Source organism: Pygocentrus nattereri, chromosome 3 (genome assembly GCF_015220715.1).
Source record: "Pygocentrus nattereri isolate fPygNat1 chromosome 3, fPygNat1.pri, whole genome shotgun sequence".
Lineage (NCBI taxonomy): Eukaryota > Metazoa > Chordata > Actinopteri > Characiformes > Serrasalmidae > Pygocentrus > Pygocentrus nattereri.
In genome coordinates this window covers 28922877-28944947 of record NC_051213.1, presented here as the reverse complement: position 1 = coordinate 28944947, position 22071 = coordinate 28922877, and the positions used below count along the sequence as shown (strand labels likewise).

Below are 22071 nucleotides of genomic sequence, written 5' to 3'. Positions count from 1 at the left end.
AATAAGGCAGTTTTTTTTAGAGGTGGTATTTTGTTGTGAATGGCATAAAAAAAGTAGTTTCAGAGAGAAAGTACCTGAACTTCTATACAGAGCAATGAGCAAATCCCTGCAGTCAGCAGTCAGACACTGCTAGAGCTCTATACACAGAATCAGTGCTGCAGTGAATATGCAGTTTAAGTTTGCATACATGGGAGCCTGCAGTGAAATTATAGCAGAGTCTACAGAAAGACATGCAATAAGTTACAAAGAAGGAAAGAAAGCATTAAATCTGAAAACGGTGAGAAAACAATAAGAAGTAGCAGAAAAAAAGATGGAAAGAAAGTGTGAAAGCATGCAGTAGAAGAAGAGGAGAAGCTGATTAGCACACTGACAGAGAGGAAGAGAGGGAGAACAGATGAAAGTATATTAGTTCAATTAGTTCGATAAAAGTGTTCGATCTTTATTAGATGATCGAACGTTGAGAGCAAAATCCCTGCAAATGGCCGAGACACACTCGAGAAAGCGAAAGAGGAAGTGAAGGGGACAGAGGACGGACCTGAAAGAACAAACGTCTTTCTCCAAATGTCTGACCTTTGTTTGCTGCAAGCACAATACTTTTTAAACTTACTTTTAAACTTTTTAACTTACTTTTAAAAAAAATAAAGTAATAAAATTTTTGATAAGTTTCTGTCTCTTGCACCACTTACACAGCAACACAGGAGACCAACATGCAGCCCACGTTGGAAGGCCAGTTATTATCTGCCTTCATTAAGAACTCATATTTGTGCCTAAATTATTCATTCCAAATTCAAAATTGGAATTTGCACCATTTTTAAAACACCAAGTCCTCACAGATCATAAAACAGATTCAAATATTCAAAAATAAATGTTTACAATTTCATAGTCATTAGTTATTTACAAAATAAATATGATTTTTTAAAGTAATTAGTCTTTTACAAAATATTATTTCATTCAAAAATAATTTTTGTTAATTCTTGCTTCAGTGCAATTCAGCTGGTCAAATGAATAACAGAAGCTAATAATGAGCATTTTGTCTGTCTGTGTTGGTCTGCGTCACCATGCAAAAAGTTTTGTAAGACTAAGGGGGTGGATTATTTTTGCACAAATGCAGCAAAGAGGAAAGAAAAGGCCCAGGAAAGACGCAGGACAGGAGCAGAAAACAGAAGCAGCTAGAGAGAAAACAGAAGGATAGACAGCAGCAGAAGGTAGAGATGGTTTATTTACAGCAGAAGTGAGAGAGAAAATTCAAAGCAGATACAGAAGAAAGAGAAATGAATGTTAGGTTCTCAAGTTTGTGGGAAAAAGTGTCGTCAGAGCGGCAGATGTGAACTGCACCATATATGTGATAAAACTTAAAACACATAATGTGATGATAACATCAGTGTTCTAACCTCAAACTCCTCAGCAGATAAATATTATCCACACTCCAGACTCTGCAGAGCACAAATGAGAAGTCAGTTGAGTCATGCAGAGCGTAACATGAGCTGCACAGAGTGATTCAGGTTTCCTGAACAGTGTGCAGTTAGCTGATTTTCCAGCAGTGACTTTGGTAGTTTAAGTGTGAGCACATGATGGCAAATGGTAAACTGATAGAAAAGGAAGCCATGTGTCATTCCATGTGAGTTTCTCATCCCCAAGAGCCGGACAACACAGGAACCTCACATGTGGATGTCAAAACGACTGCTGGGAGAGGAAGGCTTGAATGGGATTGAAGAAATAGTTCAGAAAAAATGCCATTTACACAATTGTCCCCTTACCTAACAAGAAAGCCTGAATTCTGTCCATACTGTTGTCCATTTGTATAGATAACAGGCTGCCATACACCCATGCTTTTCAACCTGTGGGCCATTTCTATAGACATTTGACCAAACATCATTTTAAATATGACAATTATTGTTCCTGTGATAATCATTAACAAAAACATTTAGGTCAAACTTAATGATTGGTTTGGAGAAAAGTGCATAACCAATATAACTGACATAGCTCGTATCATATGGAAATCATCCGTCATGAGTAAATGGCTACAGAATTTTGCAGATATTTTTGGTGTTGATTGTGTTGTGTGAAATCAATTATGGTGTTAGATTTGCTTGCATTCTAAACAATCTGGGCCGGGTTTTCTGAAGGGATCTTGTCACATGAAGATAATTCTTAAATGGTAGAGTAAACATCACACTGAACCCTCTCTCCACCACTTGAAATCACCTTCCCTTTCGGGAAACTGGGCCCAGACTGGTTACATCTTTATTGCGGGAACCTTTTTTGGTTGGTTAAGTGGGCCGCAAGTTGCAAGCCCCCGCAAAACACAATGAAAAAATTAAAAACTGGTTTGAGGCGATTTGTGATGTTTACATCCATTGTGTAAATTTGTTTCTTTCAGTGAACTATTCCTTTAAGTGAGGAGGAAACGAACAGAAGCACCTTACAGATAGATTTGGAAAAAGAGATGATGACAGAGAACCATACTGTTGTACAGACAGCAGTAGTGCTGGACTGTAACGAATCAAGCACTGATCTCTTGTTAACGATTAAGCATAGGAGCAAACAGAAGGAAAAAGAGAATTTCAGCTGAGAGGTAGATCATAAAGAACACATGATGATGATAATTATACAATAAAATGTATCGCCTGCACTGGTGCCATCACTGTAACTCACAGTTTCACATTTGACCATTATAAAATCACACACGCACACACACACACACACACACAGACACACACACACATACACGCACACACACTCAAAATCAGTGAGTGACTGTATACTACAGTGTAACATGTATATTACTGTATACTACAGTGTAACAAAATCCCAGACTGGATGAAGTTGGGCAGTGGCAGTGCATCTGAAGAACATCCACTGCAAAGGCCAACAGTGCTTTTACTTATCAGAGAGCACATTATTAAAGGGTAAGTTCAGCCAAAATGAATGAGGCAGAAAACCAGAGATGGGCATGGCCATGGCCTTCCATGTTTTTCAGCATTTTGGCTGAAATAGCCCTTTAAGTCATCATGTGAGTAAATTAGAATCACACACAGAGTGCTGCTTGTTAATATGAGCAGTAATGGGTTTTTTAAAGATGTTGTATTAACCTGTAATTAGTGCCAGTATCATGAGCACCACATTAGAAAATGCATATTCCAGTGGATCTTCCCAGACTCTGGGTTTCAGTGTTGGGGCAATTTTTACGCTTCAATAAATACTTTGAGCACTCCAGACTATTTGTTAAAATAAATAGGTTCAGTTCCGGCACAGAAGACTGCTCAGGTCAGCTCAGACAGCGCAGAAACAATAACATTCAGAGTCACGTGAGGTCATCGGCCGCCTTGCGCTGAGATGGGAGTGACCTTTGAGTCCTGCTGGGTGACAGAGATGTTGCAGAGTTGTTTGGTTCAGTAAGGGGTAAAACGGTTGTAACCTCCTCGATACAAACTTGCCTGCAATCAAAAAAAGAAGACAGACAATTTTGTTAACACTTCACTTAAACTCTGCTACATAGTATTAACATAAACATGTCATAGCAGATGTTATATTCTGTTGACAGAATTTGTTCAGATTTTGTAATATAACACAATCATGCTGATTGTGCATGCTTGATGCTCTGACAGCTTATGTCACTTGTGAATTTTAGCTGAGTGTACTCTAATTAGCAGTCATGATATGACACAAGGGAAATTTTTCACATTCTTTGACTGTCTTTGAATGAGGCACAATACAGGACAGCCCATCACAACAGAGCTCATATTAGTCTTAAAGGCACAGTAACGTAAACAGCTTGTTTATTTTTAAGGGATAAAGAGAGGTTCGACGTGGTCATGAAAAATGAATTAAGTTAATTTATTCAACTTAATTAAATTAATTAAAACAACCCACACAAATGTTGTAAATTGACCTGAGGGGAAAAATAACTGACAAATTTAAGATATAGGCCCTAAACATAATGACATTTGTCATGACAATTACCGGTACAGTAACATGACACTGTTATATTATTGGACATCACAAGTCATATTAGCATATGAATAATAGAAACTATAAATACCCATAGAAATTTTAACAAAAGGGGAAATTTTGCAAACAAACTGTGAGATGGCTTGATTAGGTCTTTGCTATGAAATCCCATGTGATTTGCTAGGCCATTGCTGAGTAATTCCAGGTGATTGCTAGCAGTGTGAGAGTTACATCATTTGTGGCAGTTAGATTTGTATATTGTGTTTGAATGAACACTGTATGAAAGACATGCTTGCGATCGGTCCCTAAAGCACAAGCACATTATTACTATACTGACCGTATGATTGTGCAAAGCTTTGTGGTTTAAGCATAAAACTGCAACCCATGAATACAAAAAAAACATTGAATAATAAAAGTTACTTTATCAAGTTACTGTCAAGCTAGCTTAATGAATACTTAACATTTGCAAATAATTTAGTTATTTTGCTGTGCTCATGGCTGTAGCATTTAGACTAAGCCTAAAGCAAAAATGTATTTTGATTAAGGAGTGTTACTGAATAGGAAACTACTGGATCTCTCACCATTGTGCCAACTCCATAGGTGGTGGTCGGCCCAACAGAGTGATGGTAAGGGTCGGTCGCAGTGGCATACACTCTCCCATACCTGCAGGGACAGAGAAATGAGCACAGGGTCAATGGTCAACTGTCTCAGCGGCAAATTGTGTCGTACTTCATACAAATGTTCACATTAAGAGTGGCAGAAGCCTATGTATGAGAGTCAGTAAAAGGGTAAAGGTCAAACTCTTGGTATGAAATGAGTTAATCAATGAGGCGTATCTCACCCATCACTGTAAGCAGCTGTGGCTGCGGCTGAGGGTGACTGAGCGACCCGGTATGTGGCAGGATATCCTCCCTGAACAAAGAGAAGGGAAAGAAAATGAAAGATTAATGTCAAGTGCTGTTTATACAATAATGTGAAGCATTTGTATTAGAGATTGTAAAATGTGATTGGGAAACTCACATAGACTTCAGTTCCATAGAGTCCATCTTGATAAACCACCCTGTTTAATACAGCACACCAGCAAGCATAGGCAGATAAATCAGAGAGGACATACATAGTGGCAGTTCTCCCTATGTGCTAACTTTGCAAGTTGTGTAGGGCTCCCAGCATGCCACGGCAAGCATGACTGCATATTTCATACCATTTAGAAAGGTTTATTATACATTTTTACAGAGTGCAGGGTACCCCAACAGGCCTAAACCATTTGTGATGGTCACACACCAAACTGTGACCATTCACGTCAAATGTAACAACCATGTCTTAAGTTACTTCTCTGTTATCCACATAGACGTAGCAGCTGCAGCAGGGGGTCATTTAAAAATCACTAAATACATTACGCTTTATACATACTTTTACAGTGGCATGATATAAAAGACTATACTGATCAGTCCAGGAGGATTTCTTTGCCTCACTTTATACTGACTGCTTTTTAAGAAAGCGCTGTATGCTGAGAGAAGATATAGACAGACTTCCTAAATGTGCAGATGTTAATGAGACTCTTTTGTAACTTTTCTCCTAAATCTGTGGCATTTATCGTCCCATATTTTTCTTAGGTTTTTTTTCTGAAAAGGCTTGAAAAAAGAGGGTAAAGATATTTGGTTTAAGACAGGTTTTACTCAGTTGCCTGGGAAAACTAGGTATACACTGGGTTTACATTTACTATCCATTTTATTACAAATCTTTTACTTCCACTCAGTAGTCACTTCATGAGCTGCACCATCTTTTACCGTACAGGTCCACTATACAGTTATAAACTGCAGACCATCTGCTGAAGCACACTTTCTTAGTCACTGTTTAATTCACCATTGGTCAGTTTCTGATCACAGGGCCACTTCTAACCATAGACATAATTTGAGTAGTGGATTATTCTCAGCACAGCAGTGACACTGATATGGTTGTGGTATGATTGTGCATGTGGTGCTGGTATGAGTGTATAAGAAACAGTGGCGTTCCTGATGTTTTCACACATCAGCCTCACTGCTAGGTCAAGAGCACACCAGTGTTCAAAAATATTCAGCCACGAGTGTCTCTGTGGTCAGAAACTGATATAGGATTATAGATAGATCTAATAGCCGTATCCAATAAAGTGGACAGTGAGTGTTATTGCTTCTCAGTTTTGATGAAAGATAGATCGACAGAGCAACAGAATTTAGTTTACAATAAATCATTATATGAAAGACTCCAGGCTGGAGTCTAGGATAAAAGAGTACAGAGAGAACAATACTGACCCTGGATAGGCTGGAACAGCAGCAGGTGTGGCTGCTGTAGCGGCTGAGCGAATTGTGTTGTAGACCGCACGACCGCGCCCCCGAAGGGCGGAGCCTCTGTAGGCCAATGCTGGTGTAGGAACAGGATATGGGAAACTGGCAACTAGGGTAGAGAAAAAAAGGTCATTTACAAAAGATGCACCAGGAATTTTAACACATTTTTAATAGTTCTTACAAGTACTGGGCTTACAAGTCAGGTTGGGCCCAGACATTGCCAAGCTGCTCTTTGCAGAATCTTTGGGAGCAGGTCAATGATAAACAGTGTCTGCTCTACCTAATAGGCAATATAAATAGCTGCTTAGTGCCCTGCCGCTGGCAGGGGGGCCCCCTAACAACTTCTGGGTTATTACTGTACCATTACGTTGTCGAAGTTGCTCGAGTGAGAGGGTAAAGCAACTGGTTAATCATGTTTCAGAAAAGAACTTACTCATCTGGTGCAAAAAAGGGTGAGGAGAAAAAGCTTAAAGTTTTTTTGTGTGATGTTAATGTTATTCTATTTGTTTTGGCTTGTAGTTGGTCTGACTAATGAAGCAGGTTCCACTTAGACAGGCTTTCAGCTTCTCAAAGCCACCAAACACAAACGCAGTTACAATTAAAATTTAGAACCATGAGCCAACTGTGTTTGCACACTGTGAAATTAGACCTCTGCATTTAACCCATCCGTGCAGTGAAACACCCACATGCACGCACACTACTGAACACACACACAAGGGGGCAGTGAGCACACTTGCTCGGAGCGGTGGGCAGCCCTATCCATGGCACCCGGGGAGCAACTGGGGCTTAGGTGCCTTGCTCAAGGGCACTTCAGTCATGGACTGTCAGCCGAGGGGATCGAACCGACAACCTTCCGGTCACAGGGCTGGTTCCCTAACCTCCAGCCGATGACTGCCCCACAACAACAGTTAATGTATGTATGTGTGCACATAAAAGCATAACATTTATGAAGAACAGCCAATAGTGTGAAACATGAGGAGGATTCATCAAAGAAGGACAAAGAAATCATACTACCTAAATACAAATAGATTAAAGCATTTATAACTGTAAAAAAGCAACATTGCCTCCATGGCTAAATCGAACTTGGATCACGGCTGCTGAGAAAGTTGTATTTTAATTTAATTAAATCTAAATTATAATTTCTTAGAACCCTAAATGAGCAATCATCTGCAACACACAAATCAGTCAGTTAGAAATGAAAATAATTTAGACAGCTTGTGTTAGTTATTGTTATTAGTTAGGCACTAAATTTACAGTACATCAGCCAGCAAGATGAAAAAAAGTCCTGCTTAGGGCCCCCAGAAGGCTACTGCTGTTAAACGTCTGCTTACACTGATAACATACCGGTATAAAGTTCAGGGGCATACATGGCTCCCATTACTGGATTAATCTTCCATCCTGCAGCTACAGACAGAGAGAAATGGGTTTTGATTCATAAAAGAAAACAAAAGAATATGAGCAGTACATCTAACTACATAGCATGTATTACATTACCATCCATCAGCCGTTTTTAGCATCCTGGAATACAATATGTGTGAGCTCACCATTAACGAGAGGAGTCTGAGGCTTCTTGGTCACCACTCTGGCTGTGGCGTTGTTAACCTGCAGTGAGGAAACACTGACAATTTTACACTCAGACTACTCTCAGCGCTCAGAAAGCCTAAGAGTCAGCACATGAAAAGAAGCCTGATAGCAGTGGACGAGATGCTGAGAAGGGGAACTTACCTATGAAATTCTCTATATAACAGATACTAGTATGTCACACAGTGTCAAAAACCAGATAAACAAATTAGATGAGAACTTGGCACAGTGTCATGCAAGTATGACTATGATCTGATATAATCAGTGGGCTTAAGGTACCTGTTGGCTACATTAGCCTTACAGCTGCAATACAAACTAAAGAAGAAAACTTTGCATGCCAAACATGACAGCATTTACCTCAATCTTCCTGCCCTCCACAATGGTGCCGTTGAGTTTCTCTCTGGCCCGATCTGCTTCCACTGCGTTCTCAAATGTCACAAAGCCAAAACCCTAAGCCCAAACACTGAATCAGTCAACGAGCACATGGGATAACAGGAGATGAGTTCTGGATGAGAGGGAGAGATGTAAAGGTCTGCCATCTGACATTTACTGACCTTTGACCCTCTCTCGTTGAAGATGATCTCCACATCCAGAATCTTGCCAAATTGCTTAAAGACAAAAGGCCATTTGATAAACATCACAGCACATATTTGCCCATTATAATAGAGTGCACTTATATTGATCTCGTCTGTGTACTGTAACGTTTAGAATTTTCAGTGATCAGCAGTAGCAAAAGCATGTTGTACTTTTATATGAACTATTTCTATAAAATTCTGTTGAAAGTGGTTTTACCATTTGTCATACCACAGTTTTACCTGTAAGAAGAGGAGATACCTTATTATGATGTAAATCTTTTCTAAATGTATACACGTCTCTTTTAGTGGTTGAGTTTGACACCCTTGCTTCAAAGTATGCAAAAACTTGAGTCACCCCAGCGTTAAAAAACACTTTGCGTTCCTCGGACGCGTACGCGCACACACACACACACACACACGCACGCACACACACACACACACGCACGCTCGCACCCCATACCACATACGCAAATACATATGCTGGATGATGAAGTTGGTTCCTCGGATTCACTGCTCTCTGAATCAGCAGGTTTTCTTTTCAAAAACCAGTTATGTGTTAGGATGTGTGTTTAAGTGAGGCTCGTAGTGCATTTCCTGGTAAGGAAAACGAAAAAAAAAAAAACACTTGTTTGCCGTTTACGTCAGCATTTACGTAGTCACACGCTGACTCCAGCATTGCCGTTGTGGTACAGTGAAAGAGGCACGTGAAACTGTTTTTGATTTTTTTTCTTTTTTTAATCATTTGTATTTTAGCTGCAAGTTTGCATAACCAGCGTCTTTGGAATTTCGATTCCTTCTATTACATCAGCAACACTCTGATGTTTTTATAAGTCACCCCTGACGAAGCTGGACGTCACCCCGGTTGAGATGGGCTGCTCCAGCCTGTGGATACAGATTTCTGCACGCGTCGTGGTGGGAAGCAGAGGAAATGCAGGCCTTTTATATCTTATTTAGGTTTATTTGCTCATAACAGCCAGTGGATCTGCGCGTGTCTTCTCAGTTTGCATGTAGATATGATTGTGGTTGATCTGAAAAAGAGTTTCTTTAGGCAGTATAGTCTGTAATACAGTAGCTTTAGTCTTTGGGTACTATTATGCCTTACATTGCTCTGCATATACTCCTCCACCATAAATGAATAAAAAAAAATCAGCCAGAATCTTAACCCCAAGCTGTCGTAAAACAATGTCACAGATATCAGGCAGCATTTTTATAGAAATCTTTCTGTGAGGGAGCTTTTAAAGCATTACACTCTTCAGATGTCTGGTTCCCATCACTACTGTGGTCCTGTCAGCAGCCACTCCGAGTGACATACACCTTCGTCATTTAACTATCCAGACATTTTGAAAAATTGGTGGAATTCCCTTTTCATGCTGTTATACAGTTCCTGGGACTGAAATGTGAACTCATGAATATTAATGAAAAACTTTTTTGTGTGTTTTTTTTTACCCCAAACATCTGCCTCAGGTCCGGGTCTCGGAATCTGAATGGTATGTTGGACACGTGGAGTCTTTTGGGCTGTGCTTTACCCGACCCCTCCTCCTCACCCCCGCTACCTGCTCCACCGCCACAACTTGCCACAGAGGCACTCAGAGGCTGGGGGTCAGAGGTCACAGGAGCCAGGGCATCGTCCTGAGAAGTCAAGCATGGCAGACACAGTAAAGAAAAACATAAGAAAAGTGGTGTAGGAGAAAGCATGGAGGGAAAATTACAGGAGAGGAGTAAGAGAAAATATTTAAGCTTAAAGGTAAGCATAAAGGTACACGAAGCAGAGCTTTTATTTGAATGTTGTCTGCATTAACAGATTTAAGAGGGCTGGGAAAAGTGATTAGGTAATGTACAATGTTTTGCTTTGTGTACCTTTACAGTTACGTTTTGTTCATATCATAATTTCAAAAGTCTTGCAATTACTACATCAAAGAGCATTACAGTTCCACTGGGGAAAAAACATTTCTACAAAGTGATCACAAAAAGCACATGAGCATTCCCCATCCAGTGTCTCTTCTCAAGCAAAGGTGAGGAGCCGTGACCAAGTCTCCATTTTAGTGAGCTTTCTAAATACATGCCCGTTAGAAACAGATCAGATGAACACGCTCTAGATGTTGAAAATTGATCAGCAGCGTTACATACTTTCACATCAGTGATATATTCAATAGGAAAAAGCCCCTGAAGGTAAAGGGATCTCTCCAGGGGCTGTGGCTCAAACACTGTGGCTGAAATATCATAAGGGATTACAGTGGTTCTTGAAGTGTTGTTACATGTCATATAAGATTGTATATTTTTTAATAACTGTGAATATAATGCCCCCATGCAGATCAATACTACAAGTAACTGTGCGTCAAACCCAAAACATCCACTATCCCACAATGCATCACGATGCCAGTGTATGTGTCTGTGGCAGCCTATCTCACCAAATGCCACAAAACTGTTACACTCATTACAATAAACATTAAAGATTAAAGCGTTTGTGTTATACCACTACAAATAAAAAAAACAGGTGATTAAGAAGAAAAATGCAAAAAAAAAAAAATCACAAACAAAAAGGTTGGAGCAGTGAGAAAGAGGTGACTGCGGATTAGAAAAAAGGTAAAGAACTTTAAATAGCTGAAAAGAACTTCAGGCAAAAATGGAAAAAGAAAATTGGAGGGAAAATTTTAAAAATAGTGAAGAATAAAAACTGAGCGCAGTGTTGGTCAAATGAGATGAAAAGTAAAGCAGTCAGAGATACACATCTATTATGTAGCAGGTAAAAAAGGGATAAGCTGCAGCTGTGGCCAAAATAGGGAGGGGGAGCAGAGGAGGAGGTGGAAGAAAAATAGAGAGATAGAGTGCAGGGTGGAAGAAAAAGAGAGAGAGAGAGAGAGAGAGAGAGAGAGAGAGAGAGAGAGAAGAAGTGAGGGAAAGGTAAATAGATGAAAGACATAAAAAGAGACAAAAGGAGGGGGAGAGGGGAGAAAAAAGAGACAACAGGGAAACGTGAAAACAGTGAAAAAGAGAGGGAAAGTGAGTAGGAGGAGAGAGAATAGGAGAGGGAGATGGAAAGTGACAGGAGAAGGAGAGAAAGAAAGTTAGGGACAGAAAGGGAGAGAAATCTGGATAAAGTAAAGTGGGAAAGGGCATGAAATAGAGTGAGAGACCGTGAGAGAGGAGAAGGGTGCAGCAAGGTGAGAGACAGAGGAAATGAGAGCAGCGAGAGGAAGTTGTGCAGAAAGCCGGGGGGTTTGGGGAGTCCCAAGGTGTGTGACAGGCCAGCCATGGTGCTGTGATTCTGCTGACAAGGTTAAACTTCGTTACGCAAGATTCCAGGAATAAGGGCAAATATTAATATGAGGGGAAGAGAAGAAAATGGACAGGAACTCACAGACCAGCACCAGAACAACACACAGACATACACATAAACAGTCATTAGGTTACAGTTAACTCTGAGTGCACCAGAGCTGCAGCTACAGTGGCACTGGTGAAACACCTTCATCATCATCATCATCATCATTAACATCATCGTCATCATCATCCTCACACATAGCTCACAGACACAGCAGGGATATGTGGGGGAGGGTTGGGGGTACACTGAGAGAGCTGGGGTTGGGGATGGGATGGGTTTTAGGGTTGGGTGGGGGGGTTGGTGCTATCATATCACGATGCAAAGTGTTTATCTGACTGAACCTGGACGAAACTGCAGGGAGAGAAGAGGGGTCATCCGGTCTGCCTGCCCCCCTTGACCCGCCCCTTCATGGGCGACAGCCGTTTATCCGAAAATCTGGAGCGTGTAACACTGGCGCTCTCTAGTGGTGGGATATAATAATGTGGCCTTGAGTGAGGAGAGGTTTCTGCAGAGAAAGGCTAACACCACTGTTTTCATTACACACTACAGCCTGTTTTCATTATACAACACGCACAGGCTGAGCCACACAGAGCAATCAAACTGACCCAGAGGCATCTTCAGCTTTTTTATTTCTTACAATAATTCACTAACTACAGCTCTAAACTGGCATCTGTTCAAGTCGATGCATCAACAAATCATTGCACAGTTCATCAGCGTTGAAGAAATAGTTCAGTCACAAAAGCTAATTTTGCTAACAGTGAATGAAAATGAATAGCCACCGAGCAGCACTATGCATCCTTGCTTTCACTCACTGTTAGCCTTTCCAGCAACTTTGGCTGAGCTATTCCTTTAAACTCCATGTAATAAAATAAAATTCATTTACCGAACATTTAAGGCTAATAATGCAGCTGTATATGAGAGTACATTTACATTACTAGCCTTCAAAGTGATCACACATATGTCTTATAGCATAAACATACACATTACTAGTGTCCTCTGTGTTTTACATTATTACTTCCCATTAACAATATAACTGGACAGAACTGACTCCCAGATCTCTTCAGCTGGCCTACATATATGTTCTGTACCAGTCAAACATTTGGACACAACTACATGTAAAGGATTCTCCTTATTTTCACTATTTTCCACATAAAATAATTATTATGAAATAACACATATAGAGCCAGGCATATTTGTCTTCTGCTAAACAGACACCCACTGTACATCACTGCACACCTGACTGGCTGACAAGGACAGACATTCTACAAATTAAAGAGAGGCTAGATGATTAAAGGTTAGATGTTACTATTACTAATCAATATAACATGTTAATTGTGGTTCAACATTTTTATGTTCATTTTTTATGTTTGGAAGGCATTTAAAAGCATTTCTTTTACGTGTAGTGTCTTACAAACAAGTTTTAAAGAGTCTTTAAGATTAACCAGGTGTGTCCAAACGTGTGACTGAAGGGGAGATACGGGGAGCCAGCTTTCATAAACAAATCCCTTCCTACCCTCCCTCCCCCGCTGTGTGTGCCAGCTGGATTGCCTTACATGGTGAGTGCTGGTAACTCTCAGAAGAGGAAGGATATGTATAGCAGACCAGGAGAAGTCCCCGGACAACGTCTTATGTGTCATCACACTGCTTCATATACACTGCTCTGATAGTTTTGCTATGCTGTTTTGCAAACTGATAATGCTGTGGTGTAGTACATGGGACTTCAGCAATATTTCATACTTTAACCATTAACTGCAGTACATTTTTAAGGAAAGGGTGTTTTTTTCTTGGTTCAGTTCTTTTCCTCAGTTTATATTTAGATTCTAATCTCTTCTTTTGAATTTAACCCCCTAAAATCCCGGCTTATTATATACTAAGGCTTATTATTCAGTAACTACAGGGAATTCAGTGCAAACTGGCTGAACTATTCTTAGGTCATAGAAGTTATAAAATCTGGGCCGGGCAGTGGGCCCTGATCATTTAAGATAGTAATAATGCTTTAATTGAGGATAATACATGCATTTAATTGAGTGTAACAATAACATGCTCAGAGGTGGGCAGTAACTTGTTCCATTTCCTAAATTGCACGTAGGCTGTACTTTCTTGATTATTTTCAATTACTGACACTTTTACTTCTGTATTTGTGAGGAATCTACTTTTTACTCAGTTACCATTTATTTGTAAGACTTAGACACTAATTTGTTTACTGTGTTTAATTTCTTTGTTACATTAGTGACAGCATCTTTACTGCTTTGCAGTTGAACAGACCACTGACTTTTCATCTTTACTATTTTATTTCACTAAGAGTGCATCAATAAGAACAGAATAGGACACAGCAGACCCCACTTTCAATGATGACAGATGCTGGATGTAATCAGAAGTTCAGGGGCTATTCTTAAGTAGTTTTTATTGACCTGATACTTTTGTACTACATTTTGGAAAAGTACTTTTACTTTTATTTGAGTCAGCAAGTAAAGAAACAATACTTTTACTCGAGTATGGGTTTAGGCTTACTTTGTCTGTCCTTCTTATCTGATTTTCCATTGTTTAGACAAACTCCTCTAACTGAATGCTTTTCTTCCTGCTGTGTAACACCATTACTCTTACCTATCTATCAATCCAATAACTAATCAGTTCGTCCTTACCGTGTTATTGGTAGTTATAGGCTCCACCCCCTCATGCTGAGTGCTCTGGTAGACTCTCAACTGGTGGTGGTCCGGGTACTCTGAGCTGGGGTGGGCAGAGTTGAAATCAAGGGGTGGGAGTCTGCCAGCTGGTGTGGGTGGGGCTTGTCCTGGTGGTGGGTATGAAGGGGGTGGGGCATATACCTGAGGAAGGGTGGGGTCAGCACTGCCTGGCCCTGCCTCCTGGGCAGGGGCACCCTATGGTAAGAGAGAGATACAGTTATTATAATAAAATGAATACATATTTATAGTTATAACTCAAAGTGTAAGTTTAAACTGCCCAGTTGGAATCTTATTGCATTAACCAAGCTTTTAGGTTTTAATTCTTGCCAAATCTGATGTCAAACAGCATTGTTTATATGCAAGCCAGCTTCATGCAAATGTCATGTATCAGAGCAAAGACTTTATAGAAGAAGCTTAAATAAATAAAGCCTGATAAAGACTACATATTCAGCTAATTACTGTTTCCATCCATTTTACCAGATATTCTTGGTGTTTATAAGTCATTGATTCCAAAGTCTGATGTCAGCATAGGAAGGTTTAGCTCAGACAAAATCAAAAAAGACCAAAAAACTGAAAAGAGAAAGAAGAGATGAGAGGCAAATATCCTGTCTTACCCCTTCAGTGCATCTCACGTTCTGCCCTACCACCAACAGCAGCTGCTGCATGCTTTAATGCCTGCCCCTAGCCTGCCCAGCCCACCATAAATCTCATACATCCACCAATCCCAACGTGCAAAATCCAGGCTCTCGAGGTGCCCATGTCAGCTGCCCTCGTTTGTCCCTGTCAATCATCCTCCTACTCGACCCCCCACCTGTCCATCAGCTAAACGGACACTAAGCAGAGACTGTGGTGATAAAAGGCCAGAGCCTGGTGTCTAGTAGATAACACGGGCCAAATATAACCATGTTAGTATCCACATCTCTTAGAGAAAGCCAGTGATAAAGCAGGAGGCATGGGATTTCATAAAAATCAACTCAGCTATCAATTAAAATGTTATTTAATTTCAGCTTTCAAAAAAAGTAGTATTTAATTCATTTTCTCCTTACTCCAAATGTAGTTGATCGACCAAGACACATTTGCTGTCTAAAATTTGCTTTTTCATTTTTTCAGCGGAGCTACAAGGCTGAAGTAGCTAACAAGTAAGGAAAGTTTCTGTATACAAAATAGAATTATGGGAACTACATTCCTGAATCATCACACACTTGTCTCAAACCACATTGAGTTGTCAGGTAATCTGAACTTGACTTTCTGTGGTTGTATCTGCAAAAATGAACAAATAAGTAATATATATATATATATATATATATATATATATATATATATATATATACAGAAGATAGCACAACTGCATATGAATAATGTTTTGTATCATATATTGTTATTTACATGTATGCACATATGTCAGTATATGTGAATATGTGACCCCTTATTTACAATTTATATAAATAAAAGTTGGATATATAAGAGAAACCCACATATGCAAATATATGTTATATATTTAAAATCTATATATTGCTGTATATCAGATTTCCATATGGGTAGAATCAAGTGTGCAATGATTTAGGCAAGTATTTTGCATGATGTTGATAGGTGGGATGCATTATTTGTTAGCTACATTAACTTTGCAGTTTCAGTACAAATGTTAGACATAACATTTTTTGGCTGATCGACTAAATTTGGGGTAAGAAAAAACTTTCTTCAATTCAGTTTTTCACTGAACAGTCACTTTAAGGCTGACAGCCATCAGCAGGTGGTTTGTTGTTGTTGGTCTGTACCCTATGATCAGTACCACCTCAGGAGTGGAGTTGTTTCAGCTGTGTGTTTTATTGTTGAAGTACATCATTTTTTCTGATCTATAAAAACTTCAATTTCTCATTAATTCATCTTTACCCTGGCAACTCTCTTCACCACCTTTCATTTAATCATGCTGCTATTTAAATCTTTTATTCTCTCAAAACACCCATTTCTTCCTGGCACATACAGTGTTAAGTTGTATTCAGGTAAATTTCAAAGAATTTACCTGAATAAAACTGCTCAGCAACATTTTTATGCAGCATACAGTCACATCAGCACCTTGGGTTGTGGGGAGTCATGGTGAAAGTAGAGGGAAAGTGAAACAGTCAGACATTAAAGCTGAAGTATGGCTGCTGAAGTATCTGAAACGTTTTCATTTGAATGGAAATTTACCTTTAAATAATGATTTCTGGGCAGTTGATTCACAGCGCAAGTGACACAAGCAAAGAGTGGAAACATGAGGAGTTAAATACAGCATGTTAAACTTAGTGTATGTAGTGTGTCTTGCTTCAAAGGCTAACCAGCAGACACACACACACACACACACACACCCAACCCAGCTGTCAGTATTGGGGTTAAAGGTCAGTGGCAGGATACCAAGTGCCTTCAGAGACAGCTGAGAAATCACACACACACACACACACACACACACACACACACACACACACACACACACACACACACACACACAATGTCTATGTAAAACAAATGGTATATGTAAAACTATCTAAAGTGTTTACCCATGTGTATTACCAGAATACCAGGGACAGGTCTCAATGGGCACAAGCATTTTTGAAAGACCCCTTGCTTCACATGCTGTCAATAATGCATGAAAGTAAACAATCTTTAAAAAATAACTTTAATAATCTTCTCATGTTTGTTTAAAGATGCGCTGGAAGGATAGCCAGCACAGTTATATTTCTGCACATTTTGGTGGGTGTTGGGGGCTTATAATTAAATATCGTGGAAGGGTATGCACTGAGGGGGCATTACTTTATATATTTAGTCACTACATATTCAAGGGCTATGCCATTTTTGCTTCTACAGTGCACTGTTTCTGGTCTATGATCTTCCCCAGGCTATGTGGACTGAGCAGGCCACAAATACTTAATGATGTAACAGATTTCCTGTAGTGACTAATTTGGCCTCAGTACTGATCAATCTGGAGGCCTCCTGAAATACCAAACCTAAGTGTTTATGTTTCTGTGTGTGTCTGTGTGTCCCTGTAAAACAGGCACGTATTTCTCTCTCAGTGTTAATCTGCAGTGAGAGGAACAGGCTAAAAATACAGAGAGAGAGAGAGAGAGAGAGAGAGAGAGAGAGAGAGGCAGCAGATATACACCATTTATCAGCTGCTCTGATATTCACTAACAGGGTGACACACACACACACACACACACACACACACACACACATAGTGCAGGCCAGGGTGCCATTGCTTCAGAAAGAGAAACAAATGAGATGATTCTCAGACGACAATTACAGATTCCTCCTTTACTCTCAATTCAATTGAAATTATTTTATAAACAGTAAAAGTAAAGATTAATTACAAACTCATGATCTTATAAAACCTCGATAGATGCTCTGCTGTCTAAAGGATGATAAAGGCCTCTGTTGATGACATGACTTCTTCACAGGGCTTTTATTTTATGTCATATTTATTATTATGGTTCTACTACTGAATGCAACAAGCCAATCATCAGCATGTGATTCTATTTCACAACAGCTTTCTTGATATTTGAGCAGAGTCAGATTCATGTTGAGGACCAATTTTATTGCGAAAGTTTAGTTTCCAAGTTTAACTTTGCAATCCATTTCCTTTTTAATAACTTACTTTAACGTAATAACTTAATAAAACTATTATATAATAATATACTTATATATAATATTATTAATACTATATATAATACAGACTTGTTAAACATGAAGTGATGATGAGGTGTTATACCCGTCTGATTGTTCAGTGTTTACTTAAAAAACATGTACTGTTAATAATAACTGTTATTACTGTTATTATTATTGTAACTTCTTTCTTATAAAGAAACTAAACAACAATCCTAGGCCCAAATAATAAAAGACTACATTGTAAAGAGAGAGACAGACAGAGAGAGAGAGAGAGAGAGAGAGAGAGAGAGAGAGAGAGAGACAGAAACAGGTTACCTGTACTAAGCTGGGGTAGCAGGAGGCGGTTTGCGGGTACACAGGCAGTCCGTAGGGCTGCAGAATAACAGTAGGAGAGGACAGCATGGCGCATAGCCAGAGACGAGACCAGCAGGGGCAAAGACAATGAGGGTACGAAGGAAAGGAGAAACAAAAGTAGAAGTAGGGACAAAAAGGTCTCACAGAAGAGTGAGAGCTACAGGAGAGACCAGGAAAGGTTAAAGTCCAAAACTTTGAAGAAATAAGTAAAGAGGTGGTCCAGTTGAATGAAAAGAAAAAGTGGAAACCAGAAAAAGTCTCAACTCTGAAGAAAAGCTAAAAAGAAAAAAGAAAGAAAGAAAAAAGCTGAGACCACCACTATGTGTCCGTCTCAGTTAGAAGACAGCAAACCTTCACTGAAAGATCTTTGGGGGTCTGGCATGTGTTCGTTAGTGTGTGTGTGTGTGTGTGTGTGTCAGTGAGCAGGCCTGATAGACAGAAACACATGTCCAGAATCTTGTTACATGTTTTATAAATAGTCTCTCTCTCTCTCTCTAACCCCCACAGGGACACTGATGTGTGGACAACCCCCAGCAACACCGCTGAGTCTGATACAATCGCGTACCACACACCACCATGTCAGTGCCACTGTTCTGTCCACCAACCACATATCTGGTAATCAGCGGCCCTGTGTTTAAAAACTACCAGCGATGAATAAAGAGTGACTGACAAACCGCGCATCAACAGTTGGACTCCAGTCTGTAGTCGGACTCCTATATACTCCTATATAAGCGGACCTCGTGTGGTCAGTGAGTGGACGCACAGGGTGGGGGCGCTCTAATAAAGCAGACAGTTACTTTTACAGCACAGAAGCTTTTTCATAGTACCGTCCAGCAGGAGGCACCCTTCATTTTGTAGTCAATCCGTCATGCTCATCTACTGTCCATGGTCTTTGTCGTCATTCGCTCGCAGCGCTTTGTGGGTAGTGTAGTTTGTCCCGCTCCTATATAAACCCACCTCACTTCCGTTCGCTCTCTTTTCTTTCCAAGCCTGAAGGAGTCAGGTAATGTTGCACTGACTTGTTAACGGCAGTCTTGCTTGTCCTGTTTTGTGTCGGTCACGGATAAACATTAAACCTAAGACAGCCATAGTTTAAAAGGTTTTGAAGCGCTGGTTCGCTCAGTGAGTGGCGCGAGTTGAGGTCTGGAGTGTGCACGAGCGCCATTTGCTGAGCAGCGTGGTCCCCCAGGCCCGCCAGACATGTGAACTCGGCTCAGAGCTGCGGTGTGAACCGGTTTACCTGTGGCGGGGTAGGAATTGAATATGGTTCCGTAGAAGACCAGGGTATTAACGCGGCTCTTGCGAGGTTTTTGCTAGTTTGATTTATTTATAGGCTTTGCTGAATTTGTGCGCTGACCTGTCTGAGAATAAACATGGAGTAACTACTGTCTACAGAGGCTTAGTACACTTTTTTATATTTGTGTAATGTAGGCTATAGATGGTGAAGAGGGTAATAGCTCTGAGTGGCTCTGCTCTTTGGGCGTTTAGCGCTTTTAGCTCCCGAAGGATCTTTAAGACGGAACTTGAGCTTTGCGGAAAAAAAAGCCGACTGGACTTTGACCGCGTTATTCGGTACTGGTTAGTAGAAGGTTTATGGATGTAGTGAAGGTGGACATGGAGATGGTTGGTGTAAAAGTAGAGGAGGCAGTAGATGGGGCAAGATGGCGACCCCTAAAGGGAGCAGCCGAGAGAAGACTCGGTACTCGTTAGTACAGTTGTGCATGGTTGGGTTTGTCTTGGAGCACCTTTGAGTCAGTCTGAGGTTCTAGTACTTGGCTCCAAGTCCTGCTGAAGTGTTTTAATACAGGTTAGTTATGATGGCTGATTAAAGATTGCACGCCTCACCGCGTCTGTTGGGCCTTTTCTCTTGCAGGCGCTGCTAACTCACCATGCCCGTTGCCAGGAGTTGGGTTTGTCGGAAGACCTATGTGACCCCCCGCCGACCCTTTGAGAAGTCCCGTCTTGACCAGGAGTTGAAGCTCATTGGTGAGGGACATTAGATATGTTCTTGGTTGCGTGAGTGTTTAGTGAAGGGTGGGTTGGTCTAACTGTTCTGCTTCTGATAGGCGAGTATGGGCTGAGGAACAAGCGTGAAGTGTGGAGGGTGAAGTTCACACTGGCTAAAATCCGCAAAGCTGCCAGAGAGCTGCTCACTCTGGATGAGAAGGACCCCAAGCGTCTCTTTGAGGGTATGTCCTAACTACCTCTACTTGATGTATTTACACGTTTAGTGACATGTACGTTGTTAATTGACCTATGATTGATTTAAAATACTATTCAGATCGTCTGTGATGCCAAGAATTGTGTTAATGAGGCCATTTTGGTGCTGTAAATGTAAATGCATTTCAAGCTTGTGTTCATGCTGGCTTCTCTTACCCTTCATGCTGGCTTCTCTTACCCACATGGTTAACAACTTCTGTGTAGGTAATGCTCTTCTGAGACGACTTGTGCGTATTGGTGTGCTGGATGAGGGCAAGATGAAGCTGGATTACATTCTGGGCCTGAAGGTTGAGGATTTCTTGGAAAGGAGGCTACAAACTCAGGTCTTCAAGCTGGGTCTGGCCAAGAGTATCCACCATGCCCGTGTCCTCATTCGCCAGAGGCACATCCGGTAAGGAACTTTAATTAGATTACAGCTGTGGGTAGGTAATGCAAAATTATGCGCCAACTTCCCCCTGACCCCACAGAATGCACAATGTGTAGAAATCTTACAAACTTCGTAGATTCTTCTATTGAGGCTCTGCTTCCTCTCTTTAGCTTTTGAGCTGTATTACCTCCCCTGCGGAGTGTATGAAATTTCTGCAAGGTCAATTCGGCGGTTAAGCCGTATACCTTTGCCCATAAGTGCCCAGAGCCCAAAGCTGGCAATGGACCGGAGTGCTTTACACACAAGACGCTGTGGTAAAAGGTAATGTTTGGGCACGTGTTTTAACGGTTATACTTTCTCTCATGGCCAATGATTAAGCCAAACTCTCAGATTGTCTGTGATGTCATGAATTCCTCGTGAATGAGGCCTCAGGAGAGAAAGTGGTAAATGAACAAATCCCATCTACAGGTGGGTATTTGTAGGCTCAGGTCTCGGTTTTGAAATCTCTAAAGATCCTCACCCCGTTTCTTGTTGCTCTGCAGTGTACGTAAACAGGTGGTGAACATTCCCTCATTTGTGGTGAGGCTGGACAGTCAGAAGCACATCGACTTCTCCCTGCGCTCCCCATACGGAGGTGGCCGTCCAGGCCGTGTGAAGAGGAAGAATGCCAAGAAGGGCCAGGGAGGCGCTGGTGGTGCGGACGATGAAGAGGAAGATTAAACAAGTGTGGGAAGGGAGGGTGCTGTTGTATCCCTTCTAGCATTTTCAATAAAATTGGTTCATTCCAAGTAAATGTTGGTGTTTCTTTAGCTGAGTTTAACTGTTTGCTTTTTGAAGCATTACCTTTGTAGGAAATGATAAACACTGCCCATTTAATGTGGGCCACTAATAGTGTGTTCCCTTGTAGAGACGCATTTTATGCATCTTTTGATGCTTTTCCTAAAGTTACTCTTGATGGCACAAAACGCTTGAATAGTGGCACATCTGGCAACGAATTTATTTTTTGTGAAATGACTATTGCTGCAAGAATTTCAGTAGGGCTTCTGGGAACATGCAGTTG

At 40.7% G+C, this 22071-nt stretch overlaps 2 protein-coding genes across 3 annotated transcripts; one reads left to right on the top strand and one right to left on the bottom strand.

Annotated features, from left to right (window-relative positions):
• Positions 1-1199: 1199 nt before the first annotated feature.
• On the bottom strand, positions 1200-18800 carry rbfox1l (RNA binding fox-1 homolog 1, like). 2 transcript variants are annotated; one of them, XM_017724446.2, is made up of 12 exons: positions 18386-18800; positions 14390-14626; positions 9875-10057; positions 8408-8461; positions 8211-8303; positions 7817-7874; positions 7617-7676; positions 6240-6381; positions 4972-5011; positions 4793-4863; positions 4533-4614; positions 1200-3437 (listed from the first exon to the last, which is right to left on the bottom strand). In XM_017724446.2, the coding sequence occupies exons 1-12, from the start codon at positions 18470-18472 to the stop codon at positions 3393-3395; spliced, it is 1152 nt and encodes a 383-aa protein (XP_017579935.1). In that variant the 5' UTR covers positions 18473-18800; the 3' UTR covers positions 1200-3392. The 2 variants fall into 2 exon arrangements, with proteins under 2 accessions (XP_017579935.1, XP_017579936.1); XM_017724447.2 differs by lacking the exon at positions 18386-18800 and adding an exon at positions 14909-14967.
• Positions 18801-19326: 526 nt separating this feature from the next.
• rps9 (ribosomal protein S9) lies at positions 19327-21804 on the top strand. Its single transcript, XM_017724448.2, has 5 exons — positions 19327-19427; positions 20298-20410; positions 20491-20613; positions 20849-21035; positions 21554-21804. Exons 2-5 carry the CDS (start codon positions 20314-20316, stop codon positions 21729-21731), a joined length of 585 nt encoding a protein of 194 aa, XP_017579937.1. The 5' UTR covers positions 19327-19427; positions 20298-20313; the 3' UTR covers positions 21732-21804.
• The last annotated feature ends 267 nt before the right edge of the window (positions 21805-22071 follow it).

Bases quoted from the DNA above. Each gene is read 5' to 3' on its own strand.
- rbfox1l (XM_017724446.2), bottom strand. From the start codon at position 18,472: ATGCTGTCCTCTCCTACTGTTATTCTGCAGCCCTACGGACTGCCTGTG. The intron at 14,627-18,385 runs GTAACCTGTTTC...CTCTTACCATAG, and splicing joins GCTACCCCAGCTTAGTACAG to GGTGCCCCTGCCCAGGAGGC. The intron at 3,438-4,532 runs GTGAGAGATCCA...TTTTGATTGCAG, and splicing joins CCTATGGAGTTGGCACAATG to GCAAGTTTGTATCGAGGAGG.
- rps9 (XM_017724448.2), top strand. From the start codon at position 20,314: ATGCCCGTTGCCAGGAGTTGGGTTTGTCGGAAGACCTATGTGACCCCC. The intron at 20,614-20,848 runs GTATGTCCTAAC...ACTTCTGTGTAG, and splicing joins CCCCAAGCGTCTCTTTGAGG to GTAATGCTCTTCTGAGACGA. The intron at 21,036-21,553 runs GTAAGGAACTTT...GTTGCTCTGCAG, and splicing joins ATTCGCCAGAGGCACATCCG to TGTACGTAAACAGGTGGTGA.